Raw genomic sequence first — 24,271 nt, 5'->3', positions numbered from 1 at the left:
TCTCACTATTATCTGGAAATTTTAGGTCCTTGATTCTTCTTGTGGTCCCTATCCCTCAGCTGATTATTTTATAAAAGTCAGGAAAACCAAAACTCAAATCTCCTTTGACTTGGAGTGCTCCTTATTCCATTACAGTTACTTTGCTCATTGTAAAGTCCACACATACCCATGACGGAATAGATAGCTGTCCTCCTCATCATGTTATTAACTTGTACAAAGCCTCTTACTGTTGTATTTTTCATTTGGAAATAAACTAAAAAACAAGCTTGATCTGAATTCAAACTGTAACTCATGTCAGTTCTTGAGTCCAAACAGATTTTGTGGTCTTGCTTAACTTTCCAACTCATGGCCTAGTCCAGGTGATATTATTGCCTAACCTGGGTCTCTATTTTAGTGTAATTTGTGCAAGTGGTACCTATTTGATTCTGTAAGTTAATGAGAAAGGACACAGGGATAATTAATAAATAACTAGTAGGTTGACACCAAGCAAAGGCCAACAGGATGTATAAATGAGTCACTGATGCCAAGAGAAAGTTTGAGGACACTGAACTTAAATGAGTCTCTGCACAGCAGATGTACCACATTCACACTGCTCAGGTTACTCACATTGTAGGGAAGAATTAAGTAGTAACATCTTCTATCATTTAAATTAATGTTTCAAATTTTAATACTGACTGTGAGTTAACCTTCTTTTTATGTGAATTACAAATGGGGGGGGGTTATAACTGGATACAAACTACGAGTTCACTTTTAGTTTAGTATTAACAAATATTTGTTGTAGTATAAACTTGATTTAAATTATCACTGTGGTTTATAATTATTTTTCTTTAAAAGGGACCAGTAAAACATTCAAATTTGACTAATAGTGCAACTGATAGCAACTTGCATTAAAATCCTAAGATTAGCTTATACTTTTTAAAAGAATACAGCAACCCCCATAGGCCTCTAAATGAGTTGTAATCTTGTAAGGGTGATGGTGGTATTGAGAGAGTTAACTTAGTTTCAGAAGACTCCTGATTTGTCTTGGAGGTTCTTTCCAATTTAATTTTAAGTTTCTCAACCAGGGAGCACCTCAAATGATTTGTAGTTTCATAAAGCATTCTGAAAGGCCATTTCATTGGCCATAGGAAATAAACTCAGACTCAGATTCCGTCTACCCAGTCTATGATAGAATGCCACTTTCACAATGTGCCACACAACTTTTATTAGAAATTGTTGTATCACCATAAAACCAAACTCTTCACTATATTTCTGGTCATGCTCAGTGAATAAATATTTATACTATGATTTAAGCATGGTTTATAGACTTGCAAGACCATGGATCTTAATGTTAACATGATCTCTTTATTTCCAAAGACTAATTGCTCATTTTCTAAGAAATTTTGATTACAGAAAAAGAAATCCTTCGTGCCTCTGGATGCTTTTAATCAGAGGTTTCAATTCTGAAAGCTAAGCTATTGTAAGTCCTAATATCAACAACAAATGCTGGTAAGAAAAAGTAACCCCATTTTGGGTTATTTTTCTGCTCTTTTGTGTGTTTTCATCCTTTCTTTTTCTTACTCTCACACGTACACCCATACCCCCCGCCCCCACACACATTCAGTTTATGGTAAAATTATCTTTAGAAATTAAAATGTCAATTTAACTGGAATTGTTACTCATAGATCACATACTTCAGGCAGCATTTATTTCCCTAAGGATTCTAACATTAATAAAAATAGAAATGTCTTACATTTCCATACTAGTATAGGCATAGTTACAAATACTTTAAATGGTTTTAATGTAATGCCTCTGGTTTACTATTTGTATTTTGTCTTTTTCTTTCCCCCTCCACACACATTTGTTCATAAAGAGTCTTTGAAAAAAAGACTTGGAACAAAATCTATCACAAATATGACCATATCAAGTATTAGTTTAAACTTAACATCTAGACTCTCAGATATAGTAGGCTGCCATTCTTGAAGCTGCTATTATTAATAATGATCAGGCCAGATTACACTGTCATGTCAGTGTCTTGGTGAACTATGCATCATAGCCTCTTGGTCATCTAAGCTTGAGGAAATTCCAAAGTTGAAGGCATCAGACAACAGATTATAGCAGATTATATGTTGCCTAATAGGAAGACATCAGCATATTCAGTGTACAGGAATAGGTACTGTCAAATGAGGAGGTGGTCAATGGTCAATGTAAGAGTTGATATTTTGTATTAATATACTGCTGCACGGGAGGAGGAGTAGTACATTGTATTGTAGTTACTTCAACCAAGGTGACTTACATACGTAGTAAATCAGCCATGCGTAACCGCAGAGTTTATGCTGCTTCTGCTTATGAGAAAGAGAGTGGCGGTCCTTGGTTAGCAAATATGTTAATGGAGGTACAACTGTTCAGCAACCTTAGCCCATGAAAGGGCAAAGATTGGAAGGGAAGAGGAGATAGCTAAACAAAGAGCTGTTTAAGTTGTTCTTGATAAAGGCAGTCAACTGTCAAATCGGCAGTCTTGGATGAGCATTCAGCAAGTGAAAGGAGGGAAGAGAAAGAGAAGCAGGGGGAAAGGAGGAGAAAAGAGAGGAGGAGGGGGAGGAGGATGAGCAGGCAGAAGGAAGAGGAAGGGAGGTGAAGAGGGAAAAAGCAAGGAGGAGGGGAGAAGAAAGCAATACAGCAACCCCTGAGGGACTTGCAGAAAAATGTCAGCCAGAAATTAATGTCAGATATGGAGGTGGCTAAACGATTTTTTAAAAGTTGGATGTACAGTATTGCATTTTAATTGTTGTTTCATAGTGTTGTAGTATTGTCGCTTTTGTAACCACAAGCCTCCATCAAAATCTGTTATAATTAAGCGTGGGGACAAGGATATAGACCAGAATGCTCAGTTCTGTTTCAGCATCACTCTCACACTGTGTGGCTTTAAATGAATCACTCAATATTTACTACCTACTCTGTGCAAAAAAGCATTATTCTTAGTGTTCCAAAAATTTTAATTCAAATCCTCAAAATGATCCAAGTATAATTATAAACACTTTAAATTACTGAAAAGATTAGAGGAAATAGAAACTACCAAATGCAATGTATACACTTAAAATACATATTTGCAATATAACTTCCACATTATTAATAAATATTAGGAAGATCATCAGGAGATGCTGTTCTAAACCTTTCTTATTTGTTTTCCCTTTTGTTAACTTATAAATATGTGTCTCTAAACTTAGACAAGTATTTTCTTTAGATTGTTTTTTTCACCAAGTCTATTTGCTTAAAATGGAAATCTTCTCAAATTGGGTTTTCCACCAAAGGCCTTCTTTGTGTCAATGGTATTAGCTCCACCCCACAGCTTAGTTTCACAATGTAAACTTGAAGTGATACTCATGGGTCTGATTCAACTCTTCTCGTTCAGTGACTTGTCCTTTAAACATCTCAGGTTTATCTCTTCCTTCCAGCTCTTATGTGGACACTCTGACGTAATCACCATCACCTCCTAGAAGTGGCACTTCCTGCTTTCCTGCTTGTATTCATCTTAGGATCTAATCTCACGTAGGATATACTTTCCTGCTTCAATATACCACAACTCTCCTTGAAAGTCTCTCCTGCCAAACCCCTGTCACTCCCTTCATTAGGTCTGTAGGAGCAAAACAAATATACTTAAAGACACCACTTACCTTAGCTAATTTCATTTGTGACTTTTAATGCTTCCCTGTAAGGACTTCCAAATCCTTCCTTAGCCCTCCTTCCCTGCTGGATTTCCACAGGGTGCCCTTTTTCTTCTCTCTCTTTCTGCTTTTCTTGAACAATCATATCAATACTCAGCATCTTCATGAACCCGACCTAAATTTTTCAACAGTTCACTGCTTTTTCATTTTTAAACAGTAATACGTTTCCTATTTCGTAGTTGGATTTCTTATTACTCCAGCTCTCTCCCTAACTGCACCCCCAAAATACACACTGAGTTTTTTTTCTCTCTGGATGGCATCACCAGCATTTAAATGGCACTAGATCAATCCTTAGAATCATTTTTGACTGTTTCTTTTCTTCTCTTCCTTCGAGATGCCTGCCTGCCTCCATTATCCCTTCTTTGAAAGAAGCACAGTTTTATCTGTGGGATGTCTTCTGGATCCATCCTCTCCTGTCTATTTCTGCTGACACAGGGCTTGTTTATGCCTTATTATCACCTGCATGATTTATTGCCACAAGTCCCTGAACCATGTCTCTGAGGGCTTGTCTCCTGCCTCAAGTCCTACCACCCATCCTACACTGTTATTTTTCTAAATCAAAACTTCGATTGGTCCTTCTTGAAACATAACGAAACAAAAGCACAAAACATCCAATGGTTCTTCATTTACTGCAGAATAAAGCGAAACTCAATGTGTCCTTTGAGACACTACACAAAATCATACTAAAATAACTTTCTAGTCTCTCTGTCGTAGTTTCTACACAAATACAAGATCCAGCCACACCAGACAAATATTGTACCTTCTCTCCTCAGAATTTTCCTGAGGAATTCTTTCTGTTTATACTATTATCTGATTGGTGACATTCCCTTAAATCATTGATAGTCTGGTTCAAATACTACTGTCTCCATAAAAATTTTTTCCTGGTTAACTTCATCACAATTTCAACAGTCTAGTGGCTACAATCCATTTTTTATTTGTATCTTGCTTTTATCATATTTTGTAATACCTTTAAATTATTTGCACATGTGTTGCTTCTAGCAGACTATATATCTTAACCTAAATTTCCAGAAGCTATTCCTGTGTTCTAACCCTAATCATGTAAAATTATACTTCGATTGCAGTAGGAATTTCATTGATACATTTTATTGATTGAATTTAGCTTCTCTTGAATCTCAACCATAGCTAAACCAGTTCATCTCTTAAATTATGTTGAACTCTATGACCACCAGTTACTGGCAGATATCAGATAATTCTGACATATTTCTGTATCATTACTAACATTTATAAGTAAACATAAGTACACAGTATTACATATTTTGATATTTACTGGAAGTAGCATAAAGTAAGCATAAAGTGGTTGACTTACTGATTAACCATATTTAACAAGACTATCAGAAGCTTGCTTTCTGATGTGTCCTGTCTATATGCTAAAAGAAATTAAATAGTTTCCAGGGACTATAAGACTGATAGGACACATGGACACACACACACACACACACCTCTCATACATTCTTGATCAGCTAAAATGTAAAGTTCTCCTATAATGAAAATCTAAATTTCTATATTAAAATTATAAACCCACGTAAGGGAAGAAGCAGTTTCAGTTCAGAGGCTAAAAAATATGCTTCAATTTCCATTAAAAAATTGGACTTTGTGGTTTTTTTCAACCAAATAGACAACAAAAATGTGAATATCCTGAAATTTTAAAATATTCTGTATTCTCTATCATCTATGACTTTCTGTGCATACAGATCAATTCATATCCAAATAAATGGATAAAGTATTTTCAGTCTTTCACTTCATATTCTGGTATTTATAGTGGAATGATATTTAATATGACCAAAATCCTTAAGATAGAAGAACCAGATGTAAAACTGCTACTTTCCTACAAATTCCTTAACTTCCAACACCATTTAAAAAATCAAATTTGGAGTAATTCAGTGAATTAAGATTTAAAATACTGAAAAATTACTTTTAAAGAATTAAACAACTCTCACAACGTCATCTAACATATTTCATTAAAATATGTTTTCAAGACTCTTTACCAAGATTCTCCCTGTATATCTGATGTTTAAAACAAAGCATTTTTACCAATTTATTGTTTGAGCATTAAAGTAAAAATATAGCCAACAACAGGCAAACCATTAATAGTAATATCTATGCACTGTTAGAATATATGCTTGAGATAAACTAAGTACATTTCTAAAAATCTTTTCTTCCTTCCAGTATTACATAGTAAGAACTGAACAGACTAGCTATAAAGAGATAAATTTTCAGATCTTTGGAAGAAAAAATCACTTTTATTAATGTGATTAAGTATATAAACACTTGCATCTGTAATATGTGCTTTTGGATGTTTTATCAAAATCTAATACTCATAACGGAGGAATGTAATAGATCAAATAATATCTAATAATTTAAAATTTAAGCTTCACTATAATATTTTAAAAATAAAAAAAGATGAACCAAGGAACAAATTATGAATTATAATACCTATCTTAAATTTCCATATACTAAGGTTACATCTTCTAATGAGGACAGTCAAATTACAAAAGATTTGTTCAAGTAAAAATATCTACAGAAAAGCAAACAATTTGAAAATATAATGTTCAATGGAAAAATTCAAGATCAAAAGTCAATATTAAGAGGCACTGTAGTGTATTTAGTAGGAATTAAGACTTTCAGAGTTTGAACAACAACTTTGCTACCTTCTGGTTATGTAACTTTGAACAAGTATTTTAAACTCAAAAGCATCTCTGTTGTTTCTTCTGTAAAGTGGAGTACTAGAAGCACCCATGTCTTAATCTTGAGGATTTAAATTAAAATCTGTAGAACACAGAGAATAATGCTTTGCATAGTCAGTAGTAAAAAAAAAACCAAAAAAACCCACTTTTGTTTATCATTGTTGCTTTTTTTACCTATTGCTTTGTTGTTAGAATGTCTATTCTAACACTTCAGTTCCATTCACTACTATGGCATTCTTATTATTTCATTTCTTTTTCAGCCAAGTGATCCAATCAAGCAATGCTTAAATATAAGCATAAGACATCAGCAGAAATTTCAAAATTTTAAAACCTAATTTTTTTTGTTTTGGAAAACAGCTGCATATAGGTAGCCTGTTTACATTTAGCATAAACTATTTAAATATTTCAATTTAGTCTTTCAAGACTATTCTGGCTGATTTAATAAACAGATCAATTCAGCTGCAGTGCTTGAAGGAATGACTGCGATACACAGACACAGCTTTGATTTTGTGACTAGAAATTTTCTGCATCACTGCACCCATGTATACACACATTTGAATGCATGTACACACACACATATCAGAATGGGCAGGTTTCAGATGTGAGATTCCTGTTTATCAAGCTGCATGATGACTTTTACAGATAAGCATATTTATATATGTGCATATTTACTGCTTGATGTCTTTTATGGGAATCCATATATATATATATATATATATATATATATATATATACACACACACACGTATATTCACTATATATGTATATATGTATACACATGTATGTATTTATATATCAATAAATATATATACAGGGGTCCCTTTCCACCTTTTTTTCCTCCTTATTGTGGATAGGAAATGACACCTTTACCTTTTCATAGCTGTCAGCCCACCTGAGCCATTACTGTCACTGATGAACAGGACTTTGAACTGCTTGAATAATGTTAATGATATTAAATTGTATTACTGCTCTAAGGACTTATTCTTTTACTTGCACTGAATAGCAAAGCAACTTCAATAGTACCATTGCAAATGGAAAAACAACATATTTGACAATTTTATTTTTGGGGGGATGGGTTTGTTGCTGCAACAAAGGTTTTCAAGCTAATCATTATAAAACTTCTTTTTAAATTTGGATGAGCTAGTTATCCGAGTAAGATATTTGTGCTTCCTATGCTCAGTTTTCCAGTATAGGAAACAATTCTTTTTGTTTTCCTGTTAAATTTTAATATTTTGTTCTGAGATTTTAAAACATAGTTTAACTTTATCCTGTGTTCAACGTACACCATCTATTTTTTCTTTCCTTTTCTTTTTTTTTTAACATTTTAAGACATTGAAATCCAGATACACTTTTTTATAGCAGAACACAAAGCCTTGAACTGATTTCTCCTGCTTTGAGGTAAATGTGGCCATGTTTGAATGTAGCATATTCTGAAACAGTTTCAATTTCAAGATCTCTTTCAATTCTCTTTTTTAAGTAGTAATGGTACAAAGTAAAATTGTACTCCACAGGAACTCCACACTTTTTCTTTTTCTTGAGTAGAGCAGTAAGAAAGGCTTAGAATTAAATTATATAAACTTAGCAGGTAGCAAAAATTAATTGTGCTTTCTTATTTAAAAAAAAAAAAGGTTTCAGAGAGTCAGAACAGAAGAGTAGCTGGCACCATGCAAAGTACTCTTAAGTTGCACACACACTCAAAACCAAATTTATTAAGACTAAGAAGCAAGAACTTATATTCTTTCCTATTAGCACATAGCACTGAACAGAAAATTATTAAAATTTTTCTTAGTGTGATGAAGACAACTGTCCAAAATATAACTTCATCCATCCCCAACAATCAAAATAAGAAAAAGAAAAAAAAAATTGACTTCGACTATAACAACAAATACAGTGAAAATTGATCATAACCAAAGATAAGAAAACAGAAATTAAATGGAATGGATGTTAAATTGGATATGGAATGAGCAATATAATCTTAGGGAATAAACACAGTTGCATATTACCTCTTTGCTCACAGACCCCAAACACATACCTGCAGACATCCATAATATTTCATTTCACCATGTCTTATATTACCTTCACTAGGGAAGGGGTTTCATAAGTTACACATGTGACCATACTTGGATGTAATATTTTACAATGAGGGATTACAAAGAGATACATTTGGCCTTCCAATGAACTGATAATACATTTGTGCAGAGACCAAGGACAGCCATAGAGAACTGTCAAAGCAGTAGACATTACTAACCTATAGAATTCAATGATTTTTTTCCTCATAAAATTCTTCTGGAGAATTTTTTTTATAGATCATCTCTCTTTTCACCCACTTTTTCTATTCTAGCAGAACCTTGTGTTTCATCCAAGTTTCTTTCTTTAAACAGAGGCACATTCATACATTCTATTTTCTACTAACCCCACAAATTAGTCACATCTATTTCAAAGTTTTCTAAGATTTTTAACTAAACAAAGAAAAACAAATTCCATAAACGACACATAAAGGAGCAGTCACCAGAAATCTTAAAACTTTTATAATAGTGTTCCTGGAACTCACCTAATCTTACTAGGTTAGCTCTCTCTAAAGCTTCAGTATAGGAACAACCTGACATGTGTCTTGAGTTGTTCCCGCTAAACCTCTAAAAGCTTGTTCTTTCAAGTGCTATCTCTTGTCTTCCCTCAGATGTTTCCTTTTCTACCTTCTTATTTCCCATATAAAAATTTATTTATTGTTTACATTCTATGTAGTAAGTGACAAATACAGTATGGTAACAGTGGCTATTTTGGTACACAAATCATTCAAATGAAATTCATTTATACTCCAGAGTATTACTACACAGTTGTCAGTCAATGACTTCCTATTTCATTTTTAAAAATGTGCTAGATCTTTTCTTCATTTGTGCCATTTGGAGAAAAAAAAAGGCCCAACAAGGTTTATTGGCCTTAAGATGAACAATTTGCAGCAGGGACATTCTTCTGCCTCAATTTGGTAAAACTTTTTAAATGAGAGAGCACTTTACTGTATTTCCTGTAAATTACTATAACTTCCTTTTCACTGTGAAAATACAAAATGCATTTTTATTTTGAGAGGTCAAGGTAGTCGTCTTTAAGCATCATAAAAGCTTTAATTTCAATCAAATAACTATTACTGACAGTCTGAGAAATTTAAAAACAAGATTTAAATTTTAAATAGTTATGCAACAAAAACTAAAATTTCATTCAAAATTCCCAAATAGGATAAAAATTGAATATTTGAAACATAGTTTACTGTTTAAAATTTATGTCTTTTGAATGTGGGAGTAACAAAAGCAGACTGTGAGAATCCATTGTAGGTATTATTACATATCATTTTGGGGTCTGGTATATATTCGGGGGTTTGTATGATAAGGAATGGTACTTTTTTTTATTAGCAGCAGTATTTCATATGAACATTTCTCCACAGACACAAAAAAAGTTTCTTTTTTCTTTCATTGTAGGTTGAATGTAGCATTTATGAGTGAGAAGTCCTTAAAATAATTAAATTAGGCAAACTATAATACACAAATAGAGTAAGCAAATTTTATCTTTCAAATTGGTATTTTTAAGTCATTTCTAGTTGAGTATATTGAAATAAGATTTTGGAATATTGCTCGATTATTAAGAATATATGAAATAGTCCAAAAGTTATGGCTGTTTCTACTTATATGTGAAATGAAGTTAATGTTGGAAAAGGAACAGTGGGCATGAAAAAAACCTATGGAACTTTTTACATATTTCATCTTATATGAGTAATGTTTACTGTGTGTAATGGCTTATCCTGGAATAGTAAAGTGAATAAAAAATAATAAAATTAAAACAAGCAATAGGAAATATTTATTTACTGAATTCAATTCCCTTTGTAAAATTAATTGAGAATTAAACACTGCATGTTAGTACTATAATACAGATGGATAGATAGACAAATTTTTTTTAAAGAAAAATTACATTATTCAAGGATACAAAAAATTTTGCCCAGGTGTATAAGCTTTACAAGTATAGACATTCTAAAGAAAGAAAAATTTTTGTTTTCTTTTTAACTTATATTTATTTTGTGGTTTGTTCATTACATCTTTCCTTTAAAAAGAAAAACAGATGCAGCATATATGTGTTATAAATCTCATAAGGCATTTTGGCTATCAAATATCTTTTATAAAATATTATTTGTAAGAGTTACTGGCAAGCAAATAACTGTGAAAGTTTTAACTATGAAATACAGACTTCAGAAACTCTTTTTATTTATGTGTTTTAAATAGGGAGAGCATCTTTTTCATTTAAAAGTATGTGCTATTACTTGATGCATTCCAAACTCATCCATTTGCAATCACACAGAATCATAAAGGTTATGTTAACTATACGTCCCACAACTTTATTATAAGCAACTGGAGGAAGCACTTCTGTTTATACAGTATTATCTTCCTGATGAGCAAAGATTTTCTCATAGGTTTATTTTTCAAAACAAAAGGGCAAAACACCTAATGGTGACAACTTTCAGATTTGATCATGTGAACTTATATTAGGTAATCTGGTAGGTAAATTAGGAACTATGATCTCAGTTTAAACAAAATCAATATAGATCACTGAACTTCATAGCATATAAGATGCTATCAATTAAAAGACATACCCTTACACTTTAGCATCTGAGATGCTAAACTGTGAAACTAAAAATGTGAATCAGAATCAATGAAATACAGTAAGCAAATTATTGAAAAAAAAGAAATCTTTTTTCTTGAACTCTCTAGTATTAAATAAATTAACTAATTTTTACAAAATGTCAAGCATGTTTCTTAGTGTTATTCATGGGTTAAATCATTTAATCTTCCCAGCAACTCGTTGAATATGTAGTATTACTTGATCTAACTTTACTAGGGAGAAAAGGATGGCACATAAAATGATGTAATTTGCACAAGATCACTGTTAATGACTAGAAGAACCAGGATTCAGTCCTGTTCTCAAAACCAGTGTTTTTAAATTTTATTTTCACCTACCAATGAAAATTTTGTTTTCACCCAAATCATCTCCTTCAGTAAAACATATGCTCATGTCCAGAAAACAAGCAACTTGTATTCAGATCAGGTTAGTTTGAGGTAGACTTTTAAGACTGGGTTAGAGTATCTTCCCATCATTCAGTGTCTATGCTAAGAAGATAACTCTGTTTCTCTGTTTAGCAAAGGAAAAGACTAATCACCCATAAAGAAAGATGATTTTAGATCTTGCTTCCATTGCTGCTTCAGAAAAGTTAACTGACAGTCTTTTTTTTTTTACTGCAGGAAGAATACTCCATATTGTGTTATTTTGTGTCATTATAATTTATCTAGTTAGAGATTTACATATATATTAATAGAGCAACTATCCATGAGAACAACCTGAAGACTAGCAGAAAAAGTTTTCAACAGCTAAAGATACATAGATCAATGAAACAGAATAGAGAGCCCAGAAATAAACTCTACACTTCTATGGTTAATTAATCAACAACAAAGGAGGCAAGAATAAACAATGGGGAAAGGACAACCTTTTCAGTAAGTGGTGTTGGAAAACTGGGCACCTACATGTAAAAGATTAAAATTAGAACATTTTCTCACACCATATACAAAAATAAACTCAAAATGGATTAATGACCCAAATCTAAGATGAGAAATCATAAACCTCCTAGAAGAAAACATAGGCAGTATTCTTTTTGACATCAGCCTTGGCAGTATATTTTTGGATCTTTCTCCTCAGACAAGGCAAGTAAAGTGAAAATAAATAAGAAAGACTACATCAAACTGAAAAGATTTTGTTTAGTGAAATAAGTCATCAAAAAATGAAAAGGAAGCCGACTGAATGTGAGAAGATATTTGCAAATGATATATCTGAAAAGGGTTAATATTCAAATACACAGAAGAGCTCTCACAACTCAAAATGAAAAAAAACAAACAATCCAATAAAAAATGAGTAGAAGACATGAATAGACATTTTTCCAAAAAAGACATACAGATGGCCCATGGACACATAAAAAGATGTTCAACATTACTAATCATCAGGTAAATGTAAATCGAAAAGAGAATGAGATACCACTTCACATCTGTCAGAATGGCTATCATCAGAACAACAATAACAAGTGTTGGTGAGGATGTGGAGAAAGGGGAACCATTGTGCACTATTGGAGAGATTGTGTATCAGTGGGTCCACTATAGAAAATAGTATAGAGGTTCCTCAAATAATTAAAAATAGAACTACCATATGATCTAGCAATTTCACTTCTGAGTATTTAGCTGAAGAAAACAAAAACACTCATTCCAAAAGGTATATGCATGCCAATGTTCATTATAGCATTAGTTACAAAAGCCAAGATATGGAAGCAGCCTAAGTGTCCATCAATAGATGAATGGACTAAGAAGGTGTGGTATATATGTACCGTGGAATATTACTCAGCCATAAAAAATGACATGAGTGGACCTAGAGGGTATCATGCTAAGTGAGATAAGCTATATAGAGAAAGACAAATACTGCATATTCTCACTTATATATGGAAACTTAAAAAAACAAAACAAACAATGCAAACAGATGGATAGATACAGGGAACAAACTGCTGGTTGCCTGACAGGAGAATAGTGGGTGGTTAGGTGATTTAGGTGAAGCAAATAAAGATGTACAAACTCCCAATTACACAATAAATAAGCCACAGTGATATAATATGCAGTATAGGAAATATGATCAGTAATATTGTAATAATTCTGAGGACTCATGCTTACTAGACTTACAATGGTGATCATTTTGTAAAGTATGAAAATATCAAATCACTATGTATCAAACCTGAAACTAACTTAATATTGTATGTGAACTGTATTTCAATTTAAAAAAAAAAAAGAAGAAAAAGTTAATGGATGGAAATGATCAACCCCAGCAGAAAGATGGAGAGCAAAACTCAGAGTAGATATAAAAAAATGATGGGTTGAATGAAAGTAAAATTCAATACCTATGACAGCTTTAACATTTTAATCTGTTATCTGAATAATTATAATAATATATTCTAGCTGCTGCAAGATTCTATAACCAAGGTGCTTTCCTCTGTGATAATTTAATATATTTTATAACATACTGTGTATTTCTACAAGGAGTATAAAGGAGCAAGTTTTATTTTGTTTTGTTTTTCTCTTTAGTCATGCTTCAGATAGGAAACCACTTTGTAGTATATTTTGATGATTATCATTAACAACAACTTTCACTGAAGAGCCTTATTATAATCTGAGCCAATTAATTGGCTAATTAATTAATCACTATTTGTATAATCACAGAGAATGGCAAAATATATAAAACCAATTGGAAAATACCCCCCATGGATATTCCTTGGGCTTTTAAAGCATTATTCATAACATTTAAGGGCTCTAATTGGGGTTGTTTTTTATTTTACTGGGACCTGGCCAGCTTGGTTGCTTTTACCAAAATGTTTCTAACATTTTCTCTTTCCCATGGAGACAACAGCTATATCTTGAGTAACAAAATGGAGCTCCCAGACTTTAAGTCTGTTCTTCCCCTGGTGTATCAAGAGATTGCTCTCTGCTCAGTAATTACCTTATACTGTGAACTAACAAAGTGAGCACTCAAGTTAGTGTCAGATCCATTCCTATTTAGCCTGTTTTGAGTGCAAATGAATTCAGGGAATGTCTAATCATAAATTAAAATCTCATTTGCATATAGAAAACTTAAAAAAAAAAGAAAACCCTTACTTGGTAACAGGTCTTGTTTTAAAATATGCTTCATAAAGAAGTAATAATAATTGACTGAAATCCAGAAAACAGGTTTAAATGAAAGTATGCCTCTAAAATCCATTTTTTCTAACAAAAAAATAGACATTCACAATAAACAATGTCATCAAGAAAAAAATAATACATAAAAACTAAGTAAAATGCTCTTAGTAGAACATAATTGTTGGGTACAAGAGCTAAAAACAAAGATTTAGCTTCCTTGTTCATTTAACACTTAACTTCTATATATTACTACAAATTTCAGGAATATTTATGACATTTGGTACATCTCACAGTCATGTTAGGAGGGGGTCCTATTGCATTTCTTATTAATCAAGGGGTCATAAATGAGAAGAAAAAAAATTCAAAATTATAGATTCCAGATGAAAGATTGTGCCTTTTCTGCTGCACAAACATACTGTTGTTCCCAGTCAGGCATTCCTTTAATTTTATTTTTCTGAGGACTGCCAGTACTTACTGAGGTCCAGGCTTTCTTCTTTATAAACAATGAGAGGCTAAGGGGAAGGCTACCATCTTGGTACATGCGATGAGTTTTCTTTGTGTGAAACTAACTTTTAATGACCTAGGATTTGTTCCAGGGTATCCAAGATGATGCATTCAATCTGTTTTTCTTCTTCTTTGACTCATTTCCCTTTAGTGATCATTATGAAAATTACAAGTATTAAGCTTGATGATTTATAAATCTACACTGCCACCTCTGATGGTATCCAAAATCTAGATTTACCTTTTCAAATGCCTGCATCTAGATGTCCCACGTTAAATTGTTAGGTCTTAAGCCAAACTGCTCATCTTCCTAGCAACTTTTCCTCTGCCTGATTCTGCATATGTTACGGACATACCCAGGCTAAAAATCATGATGCTACAGCATCTCCACCTTCTTTTCTGCTCCTTCCTTGAATATGTGCACAAGTCCTGTCAATTCTACTTCTGTCTGGGTGTTCTCAATCTCCCCTTTCCATCCTGACTGCCACCAAGCTAAGCTGAGTCAATCCAACAGGCCAGGCTCTGTCCTAGCTTCTTCCACTCCTCTCATTCAGGGCTCACCATGATACTAAAAATTGTGTTGCTTCCTGTGGTGCTACAGATCTGCAATCTCAGAATTAGAGAGGTTTTCAGCCATATTCAAGGTTAACTATTAAGTGTAGATGCCCAGACTGAAACCCAAGCACAAGCCATTGTTTTCTAAAAGAAAGCTCACACATCCAGGACAAATAGTCTGGATTTGCTCTGCCATTTACTAGCTAGATGAGTACCTTAATATTGCTAAGCCTCATTTTATTCATACAGAAAACGTACAAAATGTTTCCTCTTAGTATTGTCATATTAAATGACATATTACCCATTAACGATTAGCCCAGTGCTTAGAGTCTATTATTAATTTGGACTTCAGGTTTACAATGTAGATTTTCTCCCCCTAGTTTTGCAACTGACTCAAAATATACATATCACTAGTTTTGAGACAAAGCTCAAAACTATTATTTAAGTTACTATTTTCTAAAGTTGTAAGCCAATTCTGAGACTAATTAATTCTGCACTCACCAGTTAAAAACAGTATAATAACTGTCAATATAATATTTTCAATTATGTCTAAGGTTGCTTATTACATATGTTGGGACATAATTAGATGTATGAGAAAACTATTTCACCACCTGCTTTTGGAGTTGACTCATGTACTTGAAGATGCTAAGTGACAGTTAAGGCCAATGATTATTCAAGGACTCAGTTTCAGTTTAAAGTGAAGTCACCTTCTACATGTGTCACCTTCTCACAGGAAGTTGCTGCTTGAACTATCTTTTGAAATATGGGTAGATTCAAGGAAAGTATTTCAGTCAAGGCATGGAAGCTGAGAAAGGAGGTGAAAGTAAAGATGAGCAGGCAGTCACAGAGGAATGAATACACAGTGGGCTAGCCTAACAGAAACAGTGTGTATTGAGAAGTAGTAAGAATAAATATTGAAAAGGTAAATTAAGCAGGATCACATACTTAAAATAAGTTTGGATTTCTCAGGCAGATAACGACTTAAATATATCCTTACATACAGTAGATGTTCAATAAATAAATGGATGTATTTCTTCAAGAAGTGTAGACATATAAAAATGCTACTAATGATGTTTCGTTGCCAACAGAAAGAATAACGACAGGTCAACATGCCTGAGTAGAGAACCAAACTTACTGGTAGCATCAATAATAAATCTGATTTTGCTGCCAGTGTGGAAGCTTACATTCACCATGTTCACGATTTTCAAAAACCTCATTGAGAAAGAGCATTTATTCTGCCTTAGGGAAACTATGAACAAAGAACATATTTTCTGTATGCTACCAAAGTTTTATGTACAGTACCAAGTGTCCCAACCAGGGGTAAAACACTGTCCACAGAAATCAGGTTATTGGGCTGCAAGGAAACTTTTAAAATTAATTTTTTAATTTTTAATAATCAGGAAGGCCCTTTATTATTTTAGATTTCTCTAAAAATGCATGCTCACTGAACTGATACCACTTTCGGAATGAACATTACCTACATATAATTAAGATCATAATGAAAACAAGAATTGCTTTCAAGACCAAGAAAGAATAAATTCGAGTGTATAAGAAATCCCCCTAAATAGCCTAAGGTCATCTTGCTAATAGAGCTTTAGATATACAGGAAGTATTTTGGGATTGCCTTGAGGACCACACTGAAATATTACCAAATCAAAATGTGGCTATATTTTCTGATTTATCCCTAATTAATATTTCACAATTTTTCAAAATATAAATTAGTTTTTAGAAGTTTCTATTCATTAATTTTTCTCTCATATCGTGAGTTTTTAGATACACAATGAAATTTTATTAACAATTAGATGATAGTTACTGAAACTGCCTGATCTTAATTTTGCCTGATTTGGAAATGGACAAATTAATTTCTGTCTCAGTAGCTTTGGTCAAATGAGAGCATGATGAAATAAGATAAAGCATGAAAATTTCTAATAAAACCCCCCCAAACCCCAAAACTAGGTATGTTATAGTTTAAATCTGACAGAACCATGCAGTGGAAAGAATACGGACTTTCAAATTCAGTTAAACAGCTCATATTCTTTTCACTGCATCAGATTCTGTACATTAAAAATGCTGATTCTTTAGCACTGTGATCCAGAATCTCTATCTCAAAGTGGGTAAATTGGCTCAAATAAAAATATGCTACTACATTTTTGTCCATAGAGTGCTGCAGACAAGGCTATGTTTGAATCTGCTGTTAACTGCTCCCCGCTCCCTGCTCCCAATCTAACTGTGGGAGTGGCCTGGGGTGAGTGGCACACATAATCAAGAATTTTCAACCATGACCCTCCAGCTTTCCTCAATTTGTTCCACTGGGGAACAAAACACTTGTACTCTCAATTTCGGAATAATACAGAAAAATGTTACTAGATATCCAGTACCCTTCCTCTAGAAAATTCAGGGCATTTTTGAAGGAGGATGGATTCTGCTCATCTACCTGTGTGTAATGAAATGTTACAGCACCAGGAAATGAACATGAGGATGGAAAACTGGGAGTATGCAGAATTTCTCTACACAGAGAATCTGATTCTCTCCCACAAAATCATATTTATGGAAAAAACATTAGTCAAAATAGAAATCAAATGCCAAAGACTAGAACTATGATTTTTATATTGAAAACCAATAATTCCAATTGACCTGTAAGAAACCCAAGAGGTTAATAGACCTCACTCCCTACAAAGTTTCTGATATTCTTTGATTAATACTTCTGAGAGAGAACCAGAAATAACATCTGAAGGGGTAGAAAAGAGTATTTTCAGTTAACTTACTCTGTGTGTGTGTGTGTGTGTGTGTGTTTGTGTGTGTGTGTGTGTGTGTGTAGGACTATACAATTAGTATACATATGTACACACACACACACACACACTCAACTTTACTGATTCTTTATCTGCCTGTGGCATTGCTCTAGCCTTTGTTAAATTTCAGTATTCAGTTATTTTGTTTGGGGTTATGTCACTTAAGAAATCATCAATAATCCTGTATATTATTTGAGTAGTGGTGAATAGCTCTTTGTTATTCTATAGAGAGTAAGTGAGATAGCTGAATTTGAGTGGGAAAATTTTGTTAGAGTTATAAAGAACTTTTTCAAGCAATATAGTTTGTTAGACTGACATCGGGAAACCTTCTCTTTTCAGGATTTCAGGATAGGAATCATTTAGAGAGCCGTCTGAACTCATGACCTTGCCTTAAGTTTATGATTTTGAAATTAAAATAAAACTAGCATTTATATTAATTAAAAGGAACAGTAAATATGAGAAACATAAGGGGGAAAAAAAAGAGAAATCTAGATTGAACTCCAGAAATCCCTTTACAACTATGCCCAAAATGAAATTTTTGGATCCCAGTTAAGTGTTTCTTCATTTAGTGGCTCACTAAAAACAGTTTCTTGGTCTACATTTCCTCTGAAGATTTTTAAAAAGTGAAATTATTTTACTGGTTTTAATCATATTTTATTATAGTGGTCATAATATGTTAGGATAAGGGGAAAAAGCTGTTATTTTGAAGTGGTATGAAGGCTTCATCTTTAGAGGATAAAAAGACTAAACAGCAGAAATTCAAAAAAGATGATATGATCGTAGCAATCTTTAGTTCCTTTATAATTCTAAGCTGTGTCCTATTATTTTTGTTTCTATGTTTGCTAAAATTATTGATTCACAGAATGAATTTAATTATACATAAAACAAGATAGACCCAAGTGAGAATGCTGAATCAAGATGATAAAAAAAGGAATTATTCTCAGAACTACCTACCTAACCCAGCAAAACATATTTGGCTTTTTCTTTATCTAATAGCAATCATGGGGTAAATTTGTTATCCTGCAGTCAATTTGATCATAACCTAGGAGCGATTCCAGTAACTCTACTGTTTTACACAAAACGATATGATAATAGAGATAGTGATGGAAGCCTCCTGAGGTCAGTCCAATACCACATTTCCTGTAAAACTATTTTTTGTTCATAGCTATATTTACAAGTGTATGAATATTTCATATAGGCAAGAATTATGCTTACTTGAGGTTGCAGAAAGGTCCTGGGTTGCTTCTCCATCTTGTATTTCATACACCATTGTCAAACCCAGGTCGGGCAGGAGAATAGTTAGTCCAGCCCAGTGATAGGTTTCCATGCCTCTATTAGTCTCACTGCTACAAACTGCAACATGTGCAGAGTAAAGGAAGCCGTTTCTATGGGGGGGCTAGCTGGGATGGGCAAAGCCTAGGAAGAGGCAGGGGGATTAAATTCAAATACTCTTTGGAATATTTAATTCAATGCTCCTCTGACACATCTAAGGTGTAGCTGAGGAATGGATAAGGCTTAGTTCAAGTTTTTTATTTTTAACGCTTATTTTATTTCAAACCTACTGCCTCTTAAAGGTTTGAGTAATTAGGAATATAAGATATTCAAAATTATATTTTATCAATACCACAAAGTCAGTGAAGAAAACATCATGATGTTATTTATAAATGTTCTTACCTTTACATCTTTGACATTCATCCTTGTTCCTTCCTTCCCAACAAAGATGTCATCAATGTCCACGAGGATGTATCTGTCCAAAGACAATGTCAGCCTCTTCCCTGACAAGAAGGAGATGGCATCTATGAAGATGAGCTTGTGCAGCCAAAAGTTCAAGTTGTTGCCAAAAAGTACTCGCTGAATTCCATCATGAAGCCCCAGATCCTGAATCACCGTCGCATAGAGTGGTTTGCCAGACAAGGATAGAAGGGGTTTTTCCATCTGTAACTCAGTTAAAAGCACAGGCTGGTAGGTTGAATGATTATAATGAAAAATTGTCCAGTCCTCCCCAGGAAGAGGGCCTTTCTCAACTTTGGGGGCTTTGGTAATATGCAGCAAAGGAGACTGAGGGTTGACAAAACAGTCCTTTAGAGCCAGATTATTGAAAAGGTTTAATGGAAAACCTTTTAATTGTGTACTTGGTAAGCTGTTCTCATTGGCTTTATGAAAACCAATTATACTAACACTGTATTCCACACAGTATTTTTCTAAAAGCTCTCGATTCCATGAGTCCATGCTAACATACTTCAGAATATTTTCATAAATAACTAAAATATATTTCCCTTTGCCATTGTCTGTAAGAGGAGGTATGTCTCCCTTGCCGGGGGCAATGACCATGTGGTACTGAAATCGGCTGGACTCCAAGATAGCTATAATATCTTGACCAAGTTGAGAATATTGGCTCTCCACAAACAGGAGGACAGTAGGATCCGTTTTGGATGTATCAATAGGTTTAACTGTCTTCAGCTCCATTGATCGATACGGTAGGATTTTAATGTCAGTACATTCTGCTTCCGCAGTGGTTTCAATAAGAGTCATTTCCTGTTTATAGCCAGAGTAGAGGAAATAGGCAGAAATGACAATGCTCAACAGGCAAAAGGTAGCTAAGAGAACAATCAGGGTTCGAAAACTTCTCCGAAGCTTCACAATAAGATTCATTTTTTAAAATACTGCTTTGGAAGCTTTTTCCAAGTTCTTTTCCTAAAGTGCCATTGTGAATAAAGTATGAGATGGTGCAAATGCCACTTTCCAAAAGTTCATGTAACCATTGCAAAACATGTAAAATGCTTGAAGGGATTGCAAGCAAGTTAAAGCTGGAGGGCAGTGGACCAGGAGGGTAAAAATTGAAGAGATTTTGAATATGGCCAACACCAAAGATTGCTGTAGGGTCCTTTAAACATTATCTGAAAAAGATGAGAAATAATAAAGACTAAAACAAAAATAGAAATATAAGTATTTATGTGTATACATGTGCTAATATATAGGAAACAAATATATCAAAGATAGTTTTAGTGTGTTAATATGCTAAAATATTAATAGCCTGATGTTTTCAGTCTAGATTTTACTACTTAGAGTACAGTAGATTTTTTTCATGTCCTCAAGAATAAGGACGCCTATTTGATTTTGCCAAAATATCCATATATATAGAAACACAGATTGAGATCATTTTTCAAACTAGTCACCTCAAAAAACAAGACATAAGAAAAAAAGCTTAGTGTAAAATGGTAATTACCACAAGCCTTGCTTCTACAAGGCTGGTAAACATTATATACATTATAGAATCAGGAAATCAGGCATCTGTGTGGGGGTTGGAGCAGTGGAACCTGCTCTTCAGTGTCCACCAAATTTTCTGGAATGCCAAACTGAGGGAATGATTTTGCCTTAAGTATACAGTAGTTACAGGGTTCCCTTTAGTGGCATACTCTTTTCTGAAGTCACAGGATGTCACTTGGCCCTCTTCATCATAACAGCCAAAATAAATAGGATTTCTCTTCCATTCTTAGAAGCAAAGTGAGAGAGAAGCTATGGGACAAAGAACTAAATGAGAACAAGCATCGTCAGATCTTCCTAATGAAGTAGAGGCCAGGGAGCCTAGAGGAGAAGAAAAACCTTGATGTGTTTTTCTCAAAGCACATACTTCAATTTGGCCAATTTCTATAATCAGAATAAAAATGAGTGTTTCATTGTTAATTTTTATCCAACAATCACATGTTCTGTTTCCCTTATCACTTTCTTTGGTTCAAAAGAAAAAAATAAAGAAAGCATTGAAACAGTAACAACAACAACAACAATCTTTCCTGTATGGCTTCACTACAAATGGACATAATTTTCAGTTATTTTTAGGCATTTTTCTTTGTATGCATGACTCCAATTTTTAGTGAATTTCTTTCTATACAAGTTTTCTTCATTCCCTTCAAAACTGTGTTAGACTACTAATGGAATTCTCCATTTCCCAGTTTGCCAAAATAGTGTCCCTAGGAAAGTAACCAAAAGAGCTCAGATTTTCAATCTGATACCTAGACTTTAAGGTGTGTATTACTGATGCACTATATCATAAAGAATCAGATTAGCATGTTTTATTAGATGAGTCATATATTCTATCATGTTATAAATATTTTACAAGTTTTTAAAATTTTTTAATTTGAGGAATTTGAATAATTAATGATATTAAGAGATTATTAGATTAAATGATTAAATATAATATATTAATACATTCATTTAATACTTTTATGTTCTGAAAATCATTTTTCCTACTTAGCAATTTAAATTTTAAAAAATCCACAATAAGTTGAAATAATGTTTTTGTCTTAGATTTTGGAAAAAAATTTTTAAAACAATCTCAAAAGTCCACAACTTAAAATTTAAAAGTTTACCAAACATAATTCTTCAAATTCTAAACATATACATAGACCTGAATTTTCCCTTTCAAAAGACAATGAATCAATTTTAAAAATCTCCCCAGTGATTTCACATTTCCTTTAAAGGAAAATTAGCTCCACATGCTAAGAAGTTACTAATACCCTGCTATCAAAAATAATTTTTAAGATAATTACTTGCTGTCCAAAATTATTTCAATTATTTTAAAATTCTGTTCCTTTTAAAGAAATTGAATTAGATTTTACTAAAAAGAAATAAAATACAACAATAAAAAGTGTTAGGTTTAGTATAAATATACATAAGCCAATTATGGTCGACCTTCTATTTTTGTGTGTATCTGAAAATGTTCATACAGTAAATTTTAAAAATAAAAATCAAACTAAATTATATACATAATATATAATAAATATTGAAAGATATTTGGAATTTGCCCAGGAAAATTATCCAGTCTTGTATTATATTCCTTCCCAGACTTCTCCAAAGCTCATGCATTCGATTAAAAAACCCATTTAAGGAAACATGGAATCAGTCCATTCCCACCCCCACCCTGCATCACCTCACAAAAGGACATATCAAATCCACATACTCTGGTGGTTTGTTTAGTATTTTAAGAATACATTCAATCAGGAATTTGAAAAGAAGCTAAGTGCACGACAAGGTAATATTTGTTAAATTGTTATCTATTCTGACATCAAAAATATGACTTTTATTTTTGAAAGTACAAAGGATGAGATGTCAATTTGCATATCAGAACAACTCATTCTAATATGCAATAGTGAAAAAGAAATAAAAAAGCATATGGGACTAGAATCTGCCAACCAAAAGAATAAATAAAATTTAAATGTGACATTTATTTAACATTAATATGTTCAGAGTTAGAAGAATGATAGATGCACATTATTACCACTGTAGATATGTGTTTCATTCTTTGTTTGTGTGTGTTAAGTGGATAAATTATACTTCCCATTCCATCCTCCCATCTATTCTTCCATAACAAAAATTGGCCAGAGGAGGTGAGGAAGCCTGGACAATAAAAGATGATATAACAAGAAAGTTCACTTATGTTCTGTGCTTGAAATCGGAGATAGTAGGCATTGTTTGGGATGCCAAAGAGATGTAGTTTGTGATTTGTTTAAATCAAATAGAGTTAGATCGATCAATAGATAGGTAGGTACGTAGATAGATAGATAGATATGTAGATATATTTGGGGAGGGGAAAATTTTTCCCCCTAGCCCACTTTGTTTTTTTGGCTGGTCTAATGATTAAAATGAAAAAGAAAACACATTAGCAGGAGAAAATCAAATTTCATTTCATTTACATGGAGGTCTTGTAGATATAAGACTTAAGTGACCAAAGCAGGCAGCTTTTATGCCTTTTAGGTAAAGAAATAATAAATTTGTGATGAATTTATAAGACAAGGAAACTTGGGTTTGGCTACTAGTTAGTGAAAAATCTAAGCAGAGTTTGTTTACACAGCCTTTTCCACCCTATCTCTGTGATAAGGATTCTCTCTACCTCCTGGTGCAGGAAGGGTACCATTCACATGGCAGATTTATCTCCTGATTTCTGGAGACAAAGAAGAGTTAGAGTGTTCTTGCACTGGCTACTTCTTAAGTAACTGTAATTCAAAATAATCAATATGCCACTTTGGTACATTTTTGGGCCACTTGCCCTGAGCTATATATATTGGTTTCTGCCCTCCAGTTCCTGGGACAGAGGTCCTAAATCCCTCTTAATTTCCTGGGTGATATGAAAGTCTTTTGTTCTAATGAGGCAACTCTTAATGGGTTCCTAGATGGGAGCTGGACACCAGAAAGACCAAATAATAATTAGAAGCTTGGAACTTTCAGCTCAGCCCTGTCCTCTGGGGAAGGGGAGAAGGGCTAGAAATATTGATCATGAC

General features: G+C 33.3%; 1 protein-coding gene across 3 annotated transcripts in view; it reads right to left on the bottom strand.

Moving 5' to 3' along the window:
- LOC105089919 (N-deacetylase and N-sulfotransferase 4) overlaps nucleotides 1-24,271 on the bottom strand; it is a 230,978-nt gene that overhangs the window by 176,489 nt on the left and 30,218 nt on the right. For all 3 annotated transcript variants that reach the window (XM_010981101.3, XM_064478402.1, XM_064478371.1), the window contains exon 2: nucleotides 19,671-20,893. In XM_010981101.3, coding sequence (XP_010979403.1) covers nucleotides 19,671-20,648 — 978 coding nt within the window. In that variant the 5' untranslated portion in view covers nucleotides 20,649-20,893. The remainder of the gene's footprint in view (nucleotides 1-19,670; nucleotides 20,894-24,271) is intronic.

This window comes from Camelus dromedarius, chromosome 1, assembly GCF_036321535.1.
Source record: "Camelus dromedarius isolate mCamDro1 chromosome 1, mCamDro1.pat, whole genome shotgun sequence".
In the NCBI taxonomy this organism is placed as follows: Eukaryota; Metazoa; Chordata; class Mammalia; order Artiodactyla; family Camelidae; genus Camelus; species Camelus dromedarius.
This window is presented reverse-complemented; position numbering and strand designations above follow the sequence as displayed.